Source organism: Moschus berezovskii, chromosome 16 (assembly GCF_049115385.1).
Source record: "Moschus berezovskii isolate FMDL1 chromosome 16, NW_MosBer_1.0, whole genome shotgun sequence".
Classification (NCBI taxonomy): domain Eukaryota; kingdom Metazoa; phylum Chordata; class Mammalia; order Artiodactyla; family Moschidae; genus Moschus; species Moschus berezovskii.
In genome coordinates, this window is record NC_142475.1 from 48,363,210 (window position 1) to 48,375,503 (window position 12,294).

The 12,294-nt window shown below is 47.3% G+C and overlaps 1 protein-coding gene across 2 annotated transcripts in view; it reads left to right on the forward strand.

Annotated features, from left to right (window-relative positions):
* Positions 1 to 6,930: 6,930 nt before the first annotated feature.
* The window catches only part of SLCO5A1 (solute carrier organic anion transporter family member 5A1), a 155,465-nt gene continuing 150,101 nt past the window's right edge, over positions 6,931 to 12,294 (forward strand). Inside the window, exons 1-2 of one of the 2 annotated variants that reach the window (XM_055431684.2) lie at positions 6,931 to 7,340; positions 8,973 to 10,359. In XM_055431684.2, the coding sequence (XP_055287659.2) occupies positions 9,459 to 10,359 (901 nt within the window). In that variant the 5' untranslated portion in view covers positions 6,931 to 7,340; positions 8,973 to 9,458. The remainder of the gene's footprint in view (positions 7,341 to 8,972; positions 10,360 to 12,294) is intronic. The other variant, XM_055431682.2, reaches the window with a different exon arrangement.

The following is a 12,294-nucleotide window of genomic DNA, read 5'->3' on the forward strand; positions in this document are numbered from 1 at the left end:
TCTCCCCACAGCTGGCCAGTTATTCTCAACCTTGTGCTAGGATGTGGTGGCAGGTGGGCAGCAGCATTCTGAGGGGTGGGCTTCATGGTCAGTTTGTTCTGTGATGCTCAAGTTTCCAAGTAAAGGACAGGTATGCAGAGAAGGCTAGGGAGGAGTCATGAGCTGGGAACGAAACCATTGCTAGTGATTGAAAGGTTAGGCAATCTCATAAAAACCTGAATCCCAGTCATTAGAGATGATGGCTCTATGAGCAGCTTGTTTTGCGTTTTTATTCAAAAGCAATAGTATGCATTGTTTGTCTTTAGACTGCTTCATCCTTTAATCCATTTAAATATTTCACTATAGGCATGCTTCATCTTTTCATTTTTTTAATTAAAATAGAGTTGCTGTATAATATTATATAAGTTACAGGTGTACAATATAGTGATTCATAATTTTTAAGTTTATACCCTATTGACAGTCATTCCCCATGTTGGACAATATATGTGTGTAGCTTATGTTTTACCTGATAGGCTGTTCCTCTAATTCCCCCACCTGTTTGTTGTCCCTCCCCCTTCCTGCTCCCGACTGGTAACTGTAGTTTTGTTTTCTTTATCTGTGAGTCTGCTCTTTTTGTTATATTCACTGGTTTGCTGTATCTTTACATTTCACATATAAGTCACATCACATAGTATTTGTCTTTGTCTTACTTAATTCACTTGGCATAATACCCTTCAAGTCCATCCAAGTTGCTGCAAATGGCATAATTTCCTTCTTTTTTTATGGCCAAGTAATATTCCACTGTGTGTGTGTGTGTGTGTGTGTGTGTGTATTCATTTGTTGGTGGACACTTAGGTTACTACCATATCTTGGCAATTATAAATAATGCTGCAATGGGTATTGGGGTGCATGTATCTTTTCAAATTAGTACTTTTTTCAGATATATAACCAGGAGTAGAATTGCTGGGTCCAGTATTCTTGCCTGGAGAATCCCAGAGACGGTGGAGCCTGGTGGGCTACCATCTATGGGGTCACACAGAGTCGGACACGACTGAAGTGACTTAGCAGCAGCAGCAGCAGCAGCACGATAATTCTATTTTTAATGTTTTGAGAAACCTCCATACTGTTTTCCACAGTGGCTGGACCAATTTACATTCCCAGCAACAGTGTACAAGAGTTCCCTTTACTCTATGTCCTTGCCAACGTTTGTTGTTTGCATTCTTTTTGAAGATAGTCATTTTGACAGGTGTAAGGTGATATTTCATGGTAGTTTTGATTTGCATTTCACTGACAATGAGTAATGTTGAGTATCTTTTCATGTGCTTGTTGACCATCTGCATTTCCTTTCTGGAAAAATGTCTATTCAGTTCTTCTGCCCATTAAAAAATGTTTTTGATGTTGAGTTCTATGATGTGTTTCTATATGTTGAATAATAATCTCCATCAGTTGTGTCATGTGCAAATACTTTTGTCCCATTCAGTAGGTTGTCTTTTCATTTTGTTGATGGTTTCCTTTGCTGTGCAAAAAGCTTTTAAGTTTAATTAGGTTCCATTTATTTTTTTTTTTGCTTTTATTTCCTTTACTCTAAGAGACCCATTCAAAAAATACTGTTGTGACCTATGTGAGAGATGTGTGTTCCAGTTCCTTGTGTGCCTGAGTCTCATGGGGTGATACAGAGTCCACTGTGGATGCTTTCTTCTTGTACATTTAGGAAGGAGGATTGAGACTGGGGGGCTGCCCTGAGGAAAGAAGAACTGAGCCTGCTTTTTGTTCAGCTGGGGAGGTTACCTCGCCCTTCAAGGTTGCCAGCTGCAAACACAACCTGAGAAATAGCCTGACTGAAGAGTGGTCAGAGTCTTGCATTTTCGACACATCCACAGACAATGTGCAGAGGGACTGAGGGCCATAGCTGATCGCTTCTGCCATCTCTTTCCTTTCCCAGGCCCAGGTGGCAGTGGAGGTGATGACAAAAATCTCTCAAGGGAATGTGAATCTCTGCAGACAAATGTCTCTTCTTCGTAGGAAATTTTCTCCTCATTACTAGCCTTGGTGTGTCTGGCATGTTTTTATTAAGGGAGATGGCAGTTTCTAGGAGGTCCTAGTTGATAGTATTGTCTTCTTGTCCTGGATAATTCCCAGAGGCACTGCCTGGTTTCTTGGCTCCTTCAGAGTGTAACCAGGTGTCCAAGTGTTCATCAGACTATGGTTTCTTGGGTTGGGGACTTGCAGGCCTAAAACTGATATGCTGGGGACTTCCCTGGTGGTTTAGTGGTTAGGAATCCTCCTTCCAATGCAGGGGACTCGAGTTCAGTTCCTGGTCAAGGAACTAAGATCCCACATGCCGTGGGACAACTAAGTCTGCCCATGCAACTAGAGAGCCTCTGTGCCTCAACAAACACCCCAGTGTTCTGCAACAAAGACCCAGCAGAATAAAAACAAACAAACGAACTGACATGGTGGTCACCGTACTCAAATCCCAGGGCTGGAGTGATTGCCTGAATCACTGTGACCCAGGGCTAAATCTGTGCCTCTTCTGTTTACCTAGATTGAAATTTACTTCTCAGCAAGGGTATAAATGGGCTTCCCTGGTGACTCAGTGTTAAAGAATTGCCTGCCAATGTGGGAGACGCGGGTTTGATCTTTGGTTCAGGAGGATCCCCTAGAGAAGGAAATGGCAACCCACTCCAGTATCCTGGCCGGGAAAACCCCATGGACAGAGGAGCCTGGTGGGCTACAGTCCAGGGAGTCGCAAGGAGTTGTTTCACAACTTAGCAACTGAGCATGAAAGGTATAAATGCCAAGTTCTGTTAAGAGGCGACCTTTTAACCTTATAATCAATAATACCATATTGGCTCAGACAGTAAAGAATCTGCCTGCAATTTGGGAGACTGGGTTTGATACCTGAATTGAGAAGACCCCCTGGAGAAGGGCATGGCAACCCATTCCAGTATTGTTGCCTGGAGAATCCCCATAGACAGAGGAGCCTGGTGGGCTACAGTCCATGGGGTCGCAAAGAGTCGGATACGACGGAGTGACTAAGCATACACACATACACACACCATATTGGATATTTGAAAGTTGCTATGAGCGTACATCCTTACCACAAGAAAAGAAATTTGTAACTAATGTAGAATTATTGCCAGGATCATTTTTCAATATATACATACTATATTAAATCAATATATTGTACATCTAAAATTAATACAATGTTATATGTCAATCATATTTCAAGAAAAACCCATTAAATAAAATAAGAAAAGAAAATGAGGAAATCAGTCATACTGTAAACTACTTTTCTGAATCAAGAATAGAGATCTGGGGAATTCCTTGGTGGTCCAGTCATTAGGACTCTGCGTTTTCACTGCTGAGAGTGCAGGATCAATCCCTGATCAAGGAAGTAAGATCCATGTGGCCAAAAAATTAAAAAATTAACTTAAAAGAATAGAGATGTAATTTAATTATATCCCAGAAGTCAATGATCTGTATACTTCTTCAGGGTCTGTAATAAAGCTGTATTTTTATTATGTAAAATAAAAATTATTATTATTTTTATTATTGAAATACATTGAATTGAATTTATATGTATGTGTGAAAGGTTACCTTTGAAATACAACTTATTCCTCTTCAAGAACCAATACCTAATTCAATTAGAGTAGTGGCAACTATGTATTGTATTTTAAGCACAGAAAATATTCTGGACCTAAACCGAGCCCTTCTTCTTGTGTCTGGGAGACCTCTGAATTGAATCCTCTTAAGGAAAAAGTGATGAGAGTGGAGAAAGGGGTCCTTTCTGCTTTCCTTGCCCCATTCTCAAGAGGAGCTAGATTTCAAGCTCATATAGAATGCACTAGTGGGACTCCCCTGGCAGTCTAGTGGTTAAGAGTTCACCTTCCAGTGCAGGGGCTGAGGGTTCTATCCCTGATTGGGAAGCTAAGATTCCACATGCCTTTTGGCCAAAGAACCAGAACTTAAGACAGAAGCAATACTGTAACAAATTCAAGAAGACTTTTTTTAAAAAAAATGGCCCACATTAAAAAAAAAAAAAGAAACAAAACCAAATGCCCTAGGTAGTTTCAAAGTTCGGTTCAATTCAGTCACTCAGTTGCGTCTGACTCTTTGTGAACCCAGGGACTGCAGCATGCCAGGCTTCCCTGTCCATCACCAACTCCCGGAGCTTGCTCAAATCCATGGAATTGCAAAGGCTACCATCTTATTATATGAAGACTGGGAAAGAAGCAGTTTATGTGTAAATTAGACTGATTAGTGACTTAGAAGCGGCATCAGCACACCTGAAGATTTGCAGAGAGTTTATAGCCATGTACTACCTCTCCCGATATACCTAGGAAGACAGGTATTCTTGTCTCAGCAGCTATACTCTTTCATATTGTGTGAAATAAGCCACGGGGGTAGCAGAACTCCATGAAGTAAGTTCATTTCTTTCTCTGAATCTGAAGATTAGGGCTGATGGAGGTATATCTGACCTTTTCCAAAGGCACATTTAACTCTGAAAGGGAAAGCTCAAGAAATGTCTGTTGCTAAATGTTTTCTTCTTGTTTCCTATATGGGTAGCTAATTGGATGTTTTGAATTCTGTTTATAAATTGTGATCTATTAGTGGCAATAAAAAAACCTGTAGGTTCTCAGAATTGTTTCTGGTGTAACTATGGTAATTGACCATGAATAAACAGCATGTGGCAGGGACATGATTCTTTTACTTTCAGCAGGGAAGCCCTTGCTGGCACCTGATGTGATCTGGTGCCAGATTGAATTTGCTGTGGAACTACTCATGTCTGGGGCTGAAGCTGAAATGAGAGACTGGGTCTCAGAGCCTGGAAGGACAGATCGATTCTGTTTGGATCCAGAGTAAGCTCAGAGGAGTGATAAGGTACAGGAAGTGCCACATAGCTAAGATCATGGGCAAGGGTGTCAACTGGCGTCATATATCCTGTTTGTAGAAAAGTGACTGTGCACTTGATGGAGATCTCAAGAAGACAGGACAGGGACAGGGAATGAGCAATGAATGTCTTTGTCGTGTTTGATCAATCAGTTTGGTAGTTGCCAGACCAGTGCTGTCTCGATGTGGACTTGGAGCATACACTAACTGTTCTTTTGGTGTCAGCTGACTTAATATTTTGTTCTCTAAGGATCAGCTGTGCATACGGTGGTTGTTGGACTCATGTGAGATAATTAAAAGATGCAAGATGTACTGAAAAGTTAAGCTGCTGTATGACTGAAAAGGAGAGAGAGTATAGAGTCAGAGTTAAGAGCATGGATTTTTTTTTTTTTAGCAAAAGAAAGATTGACTTGACAGAGCACATTTTCAAAGTATGTACATCTCAAACATTTTAAGGTATGTTTGTGCCCTTCTCAGGCACTCTCAGTGTAATATTGTTCTCACTTTATGACTGAGGAAATCAAGATAAATAAATAACGATTGAATAAATTGTTCAGGACTGTGATAACTGAGCTGGGATAAAAATTTCAAGTTGTTCTATACTCTTTTCACTATCCCATGTGGCTTTCCAGTATGATATGAGCTCTCCTGAGAGAATTAATAATGTAATATCTTTGGACCTTTAAAGTTGCCGCGCAAAGCACTATGAGAAACAGTGGAAGCTTATTTCTCTATTTGAAAATTAAAAAAAAACAATTTTGGAGTAAAATGATTGTTAAAACAGATTAAAAGCTTATTTTCGCCATCCATGGGGAACGAAGTATTATGGAGCATGGACTTTTTATCATCCAGAGACGAGCTGTGTGCCTTTACCATGTTACATAGTCTCTCTCCGCCTCCCTCATCACACTGTGAAGTGGATCCCACGCTCTCACTGGATAAGGCCAGGGGCGAGTGAAGTGGCTTTGGCACGGCAGGATGGTCAGTGCGGTCCCCAGTAAATGTAGAACAGTCCCCTCCGCTCGTTAGGTTACGTCTCCCTCTGTCAGAGTTCTGCAGTGTCCTCCCACTTGCTACAGCCCACGGGCTCTTTTCCGTTATCATCCTATAGGGCGTCTCAGCAGCCTTTCCTGCATCTGGCTTCTGTGATGGTCCCTCTTTTCTGATTCTTCACAGATCTCTCTGACCCTTGCTTCTAATCTCCTTCCTTAGCTTTTTCCCTCTCCAGCTCTTAGATCACCCTGTCCCCAGGGCCCTGTCCTTGGTCTGCCCCTCCTCTGATCTGCATATTCACCCACCTCATGCCAGTATCTGGCTATTATCTCCTAATTCACTTCCCTAATCCCAGCTGCCTGTGTGTTATATGTCTGGTGGTTTATGGGATGTGTATATACTCAGATGTCCCAGAGGCGTTTCAAAGTCAAGGTATCTTAAAGGAGAAACATCTTACCCCAAGAGCACGTTTCTCTGCTTGTGTTTTCCTTGGACCTCAATCTCAAAATCTCTGGTTAACATCGGCTTCTAAGTCTGGCTACTTCTGCCTTGTCAGTGTTCTCAAGGAGCTCCTTCCTCGCCATGCTCCACCACTGCCGCATCACATTTTGCTCAGAGATTGCTGAGATTGACTCCAGGTCCTCCACATGGCCTCCATTCATCTACCAGTGTCAGAACCAACTGTCTGGTGACTGAGGTTGAATGTCATTGGCCCTTCAGTGCTCACAGCGCAGGACCTATAAAGCCCGTGCTGACCTTTCCTACTGTGCCACTCTTGCTGGCCAGCTCTCTGCCCCATCACTGCAATCACCCTGAGACTCAAGATTTCTTTGCAGCACTGTGCCCCAGGGCCTTTGCACATGCCTTTCCTGCTGTCTGGAAATGAAGGTCTAGTGGGTTATTAATGGATATTATAATCGATATATAATTATTCAGTGTCACCCTGTATGGAATTTACTGTGTCGTTTTAGGCACTTACAGGGGTATTTCCTTCACAAAACAGAGGTTTCCTCGGTCCAGGGATCCTGTCCCGTTCATATTTGGTTCTCAGAATCTACCTACTATGGTCCGTGAGACATGGTGGGTGCCCACAGAACGGAATAAACCAACGGAAATTTCAGCTTCTTTATTTTGAGTGGGCTCTCTGCCTGAGTAGCTGACTTTTCTGGAGACCTGCTCCCTGGGCTCCTCGCGATCCCCCGCCTTTCAAGTGAAAAGGCAGCCTGGTGGCTCGCCGCCTCCGCGCTGGGCTGGGCGGCTGCCCGCGCGCCTGCGCCCTCTGCCGCTCGGCTCCGGGCGCGTCTGTGCGCGTGTGTCTGTTTCCAGAGGCTGGGGTCACAGACTCATTCACTGATTTCCTCGCGGCTGGACCGAGGCTGCCTCCCCAGGAGGCTCCCAACTACTCTCGCGCCTCCAAGGTCCCCACCTCCCCCCGCTCCATTCCCAGCCAGCCAGATTGACCGGCCGACTCACGAGTGAGTAGCGGCGGCTCGTGCGACCCTGCAGCTCGGCGAGCTGTCTCCGGCGGTCCTATCCTCCTGCGGGGCCGTGTGTGTGTATATGCGCGAGCGTAGGATATGTCCCCGGGCCCCCACGCCGGCTCCGAGAGCCGCCCGCCTGGGTTCATGTGCCCTTCCAAGGCTCCGCTGGGGTGCGGGTGCGCTGCGGTGCGGGTGCGCGCTCCCCCGGGCGCGGGGAAGCGAGTTTTCCGGGATTCCCCGACTTTGTACGCCGCCGGCGGTGGGGTTCCCCGGGAAGGCTCCCGGGCAAGAAGGCGGCGGGGAAGTCCTGGCTCTGAGTGGCTGGCAGGCCGGGAATCTGGGAGCTGGGCTGGCCCAGCCGAGCCTAGGGAGACGCCGGAGCGGCCGCTCCTGGGTCCCAAGCTCTCTGCCTTTCTCCCTTTACCCTTCCTCCTTTCTTTTCTCAGCACCATCACAAAAGCGCATCGCAGGAAAAACAATGCAGCGCAGTCCAGCTCTCCTCCTGGTGCACATCACCTCCCCTCTCCCTGCTCGCGGGCCGGACGAATAGAGTGGGAGTCCCGAGATAAGGGGCGTAGGCTTACCCTGGGGACACACCTGTTTTCGACTCGCGTTATATTCAAGCTGGGTGCCGGATCGCGCGAGGGGTTTCTACACAGACACGCCGGTGTATGTATGTGTGTGTGTGTGTGTGTGTGTGTGGGCGCGCGCGCACCCCGAGCCCACGCTCGCTGGGTGCGCTGGATGTAAATAGCACACCTTCCTGCCGGCCCGCGCGTGCCGAGCCGGCTCTGTGGGCTCTCAGCGCGCCGTGACAGCGCTCCCGCGTCTCATTGTTTGGTTGTGGCTTCCCCACCCCTCCGCAAAGCAAACTGATTTTCGGTTTCGCTTGACACAGCGCTCTGGGACTTGGCGTGGGCCGCAGCCTCGAACGCCCCTGGTATTTGTAATTGAATAGTTCTCCCTGGCGGCTGGGGGGCAGGGGTGTTATTTTTAGTGTTGGGAATAAAGAGGCAAGCACGCTGACCTTTTTGCTGCTGCCTTGGGCTTTGAATGCCTATCTGTCTCTAATGGATGGAGAAGACTGATTCGCATCCAGTCGGCGCACACGTGCCTACACACAAGTGTGTACACGCGTTTCTACACACCTCGCTTTCCCCCTTTTTTATTTTTTAAAAATCGGGACTAGGAGTGCATCGTGCTTGTAAAAAAAAAAAAAGAAACTTTCCTTTGTTCTTTTGGGCCTCATCTATTTTGAGTAATGGAGTAGGAGTACAAAAAGGTTGCAATTAGTTCACTCGAATAAAAGACGCTGTCTGTGAGTCAGAGCTGCCAGGTGGATAATTATTAGCATATAAAAGCAGATGCGCTGTTTAAGGCAAAAGGGGCGGGGCAGGGGCAGGTCTGCGGTAGACAATGAGGGAGGGTCTCTGCCGACCGCCCGCTGCTTATTGTTTGGGCTCTAGAGGCTGCTGCCTACAGCCTAATCCTCCTCCAGGGCTTCATTCCTCGCTCGTCCCTCGGTCCCACTTGGAACCGTCCAAGTCCCCCAGCGCTGTCCGCCGGGGGCGCCGGGACGCCAGCCTCAGCCGCCCTTCGCTGACCGCCCTCTCTTCTGCTTTGCAGGTTGGCACCTTTGCGCCCGAGGGTGTCGCGAGCCGAGGCGGCGAGGACTGGGCGCCTCTGGCCCAGCTAGCCCGGCGGGATGTGGCCCCGGCAGCAGCGCTAACCGCCCCCACGCTGGGCACTGGGCGTACGCGCTCCGGGCGGCAGGCGGAGCGGCAGCGGCGGAGGGGATGCGCCCGGGACGCGCCAGGATCCTGCTGCGCGCTCCCAGCCCGGGGTGGACCCTAAGTTGGGCTCATCGCCGGACCGCGCGGACCCCTGCCCTCCGGGGCACGCGGCTGCGGAGCCTCGGGGCCACGACTGCGGTCAGGATGCACTGGGCACCTCCCTGCTGGTGAGGATGCCCCACAGCGCGGCTCTGCATCTCCAGCCCCGGTCCCTGGTGGGCACGACTGCCTGGGCCCGGCTTCAGCCCCTCTTGCCGGTGGATGCAAAGCTCCAGAGTCCTTGAGTGCGATCGGCGACCGAATCTGAATTCTGAGAGCCATGGACGGAGGCGCTGGGCTGGAGCCCCAGGCGGGAGAGACGCAGGAAGCGCGCGCCAGGGTAGGAGCTGTCCAAGAGAAGTGCGAACCCGAATCCTTCAGGTCCCAGAGTTTACCCGCCCTGAACAGCGCCTCCTGCCCGCCAGACCTGAGTCCCGCGAGTGAAGAAGGCTCCGAGCCCGCCCCCAGCCATCAGGAGTTGAAGTCAGACCCCTACCCGCCGGCCCCCAGCCCCTCCGCCCCGTCTACTTCGGCAGAGACGGCAGGACTGGCGGAACGTCGCCACGGGGTGGAAATCGCCAAAACCATGTCGGTGTCCTCCACTCTGGCCATGCTCCAGGGCAGAAGGTGCCTCTACGTGGTCCTCACCGATTCCCGTTGCTTCCTGGTTTGCATGTGCTTTCTAACCTTCATCCAGGCGTTGATGGTCTCCGGGTACCTGAGCAGCGTCATCACCACCATCGAAAGGCGCTATAGTCTGAAGAGCTCCGAGTCGGGGCTGCTGGTCAGTTGCTTTGACATTGGCAGCCTGGTGGTGGTGGTGTTCGTCAGCTACTTCGGCGGCCGGGGCCGGCGGCCCCTGTGGCTGGCCGTGGGGGGCCTCCTCATCGCGGTGGGGGCTGCCCTCTTCGCCTTACCTCACTTCGTCTCGCCGCCCTACCAGATCCAGGAGTTGAACGCCTCCGCCTCCAACTACGGCCTTTGTCAAAACGGCAACTCCTCGGTCAAGGTGGAGCCTCCCACCTGCCTGAAGGACTCGGGTGGCAACGACCACTGGGTCTACGTGGCTTTATTCGTGTGCGCACAGATTCTCATTGGAATGGGCTCCACACCTATTTATACCCTGGGACCAACCTACTTAGATGACAATGTCAAGAAAGAAAACGCATCCTTGTACCTAGGTAAGCCTTTGTACCTTGTACCTAGGTACATCCTTGTAACCTTGTACCTAGGTAAGCCTTTCCTGCCCTCTCACGTGAGCTTGGACTCAAAAATGGAAAAGAAGAACTTGCTTTCACATTTTAGTTGATGGTAGATATTGCAGAGAATATATGGTGTTATATGATTTACATGTGTATACTTTAAGCAGTAAGCTTCTGTTTGCTTTTTGGTTTTTAAGCCTCCCTGTGGTGTGTTTTCAGTTCTGGAATTAAAACAGTTGAGAGTTCTGTGACTTTTAAGACTCACACTTCACACTGGGCTTTTCCCAAGTAATACAGACTCACTGTGGAGTAGTGCTTCTCTGTCTTGCTGCCTGTCTTTGGAAAAGCTCTAGTTTATCAAGTTTATCTTTTCAAAGGGCTCAGGAAAGAATCAAAGTGACTGGTGTGTGAAGTGAGGTCATTGACAGCTTTCATCCACTGCTTCTTCTTCTTGCCTCCAACAGCAGGAAGTACCCAGACTGTAGGAAACAGGCTGTCTTGTCTCTGTATCTGTATTTCTTACATATTGTCTGCTTCATTATTAAGAAAAACACTTAAGTGATATCGAATGACTAGGTTATCTTTATGCAGAAGCAACCTCACAGGTTGTAAAGTTCATCCAAAGCTGCTTTTATTGTTGGTTTAAAGACCCTCGGTTCCATGGAACTGGGAGAATAATGATTACTCTTTTCTGAAAGGCAGTCGCTGGTGGCCAGTGAGAGGGGAGTGAAAGTGATACTCTACAGAGAGGGCTATGCTTTTTCCTCAGGACAATATTGTCCTTAGAGGATGTTGGAGCCCTTTGTAGTTCCCAGTAACTGGCCCAAATAAAGGGTTTTATAAGTTGTTGTTATTATGAAATTATTAAGAAATTTTTATTCAGGCAGCGAGGAATAGTTTGCTTGTTACTGTTTTTCTTTTTAATTTTTTACTTTTGGCCCATAATAGGTCTTGGTTGTGGTGCATGCGGGCTTCTCATTGTGGTGGCTTCTCTTGGGGAGCACTGCAGGATCTTAGTTCCCTCACCAGGGTTTGAACCTACATTCCCGGCATTGCAAATTGGGTTCTTAACCACTGGACCACCAGGGGAGTCCCTTGCTTGTTACTTTTGCCCCCATGTTTTCTAACATTTATTATGACAAATTTTCAAACGTACAGAAAAGTTGAAATAATAGTATAGTGAACATTGGTATATCAACCACGTGGATTCAATAATTGTTCATTATTGTCCTGTTTGCTGTGTGTGTTTGTGTAGAATAAATGTGTGGGAGGGAGGTTAAGACTTTTGAAAGTAATCGTGGGTCCCTTTAAACTTCAGCACATGTCTTCTGAAAATAAGGACATTCTCTTATATAACTCAGGAGCTTAGATACCCTATAAAAGTTAGTAACTATTCCATTTGATTATCAAAGTCCAGTCCACATTCAAATCTTCATTGTCCACTAAGTGTCTTTTTTAACTATGTAGTTTTTCAAACCATGAGCCAGTCAAGAGTCATTCAGTCATTGCATTTGGCTGTTTGCTTTCTTAGCGTTTGATAAACTAGAAAAGTGTGTCAACTTTTTTCTGTTCCTACCACACAGACTTTTTGAAGCAACAAGGCTAATGTGTGGAATATTTTACATTCTAGAGTTATCTGATTATTTCCTTGTGGTGCACTTATCTCGTTCCTCCATGTTCTATATTTCTTGTAAACTGGAAGTTCAGTCTAAATGTGTAATTCAGTTCAGGCAAAATGTTTTTGGCCAGACTCCTTCATAGGTCGTGGTGTGTGTTTTCTATTAGATGCACCTGGCCATTCACTAGTGTTGTTGAGTTTAATCACTTAGTGGAGTTGGTTGATTGTCAGGTCTTTCCACTGTAAACATACATTTCCCTCTTTGAAAACAACCAGCAGTCTTTAGAGTGACATCT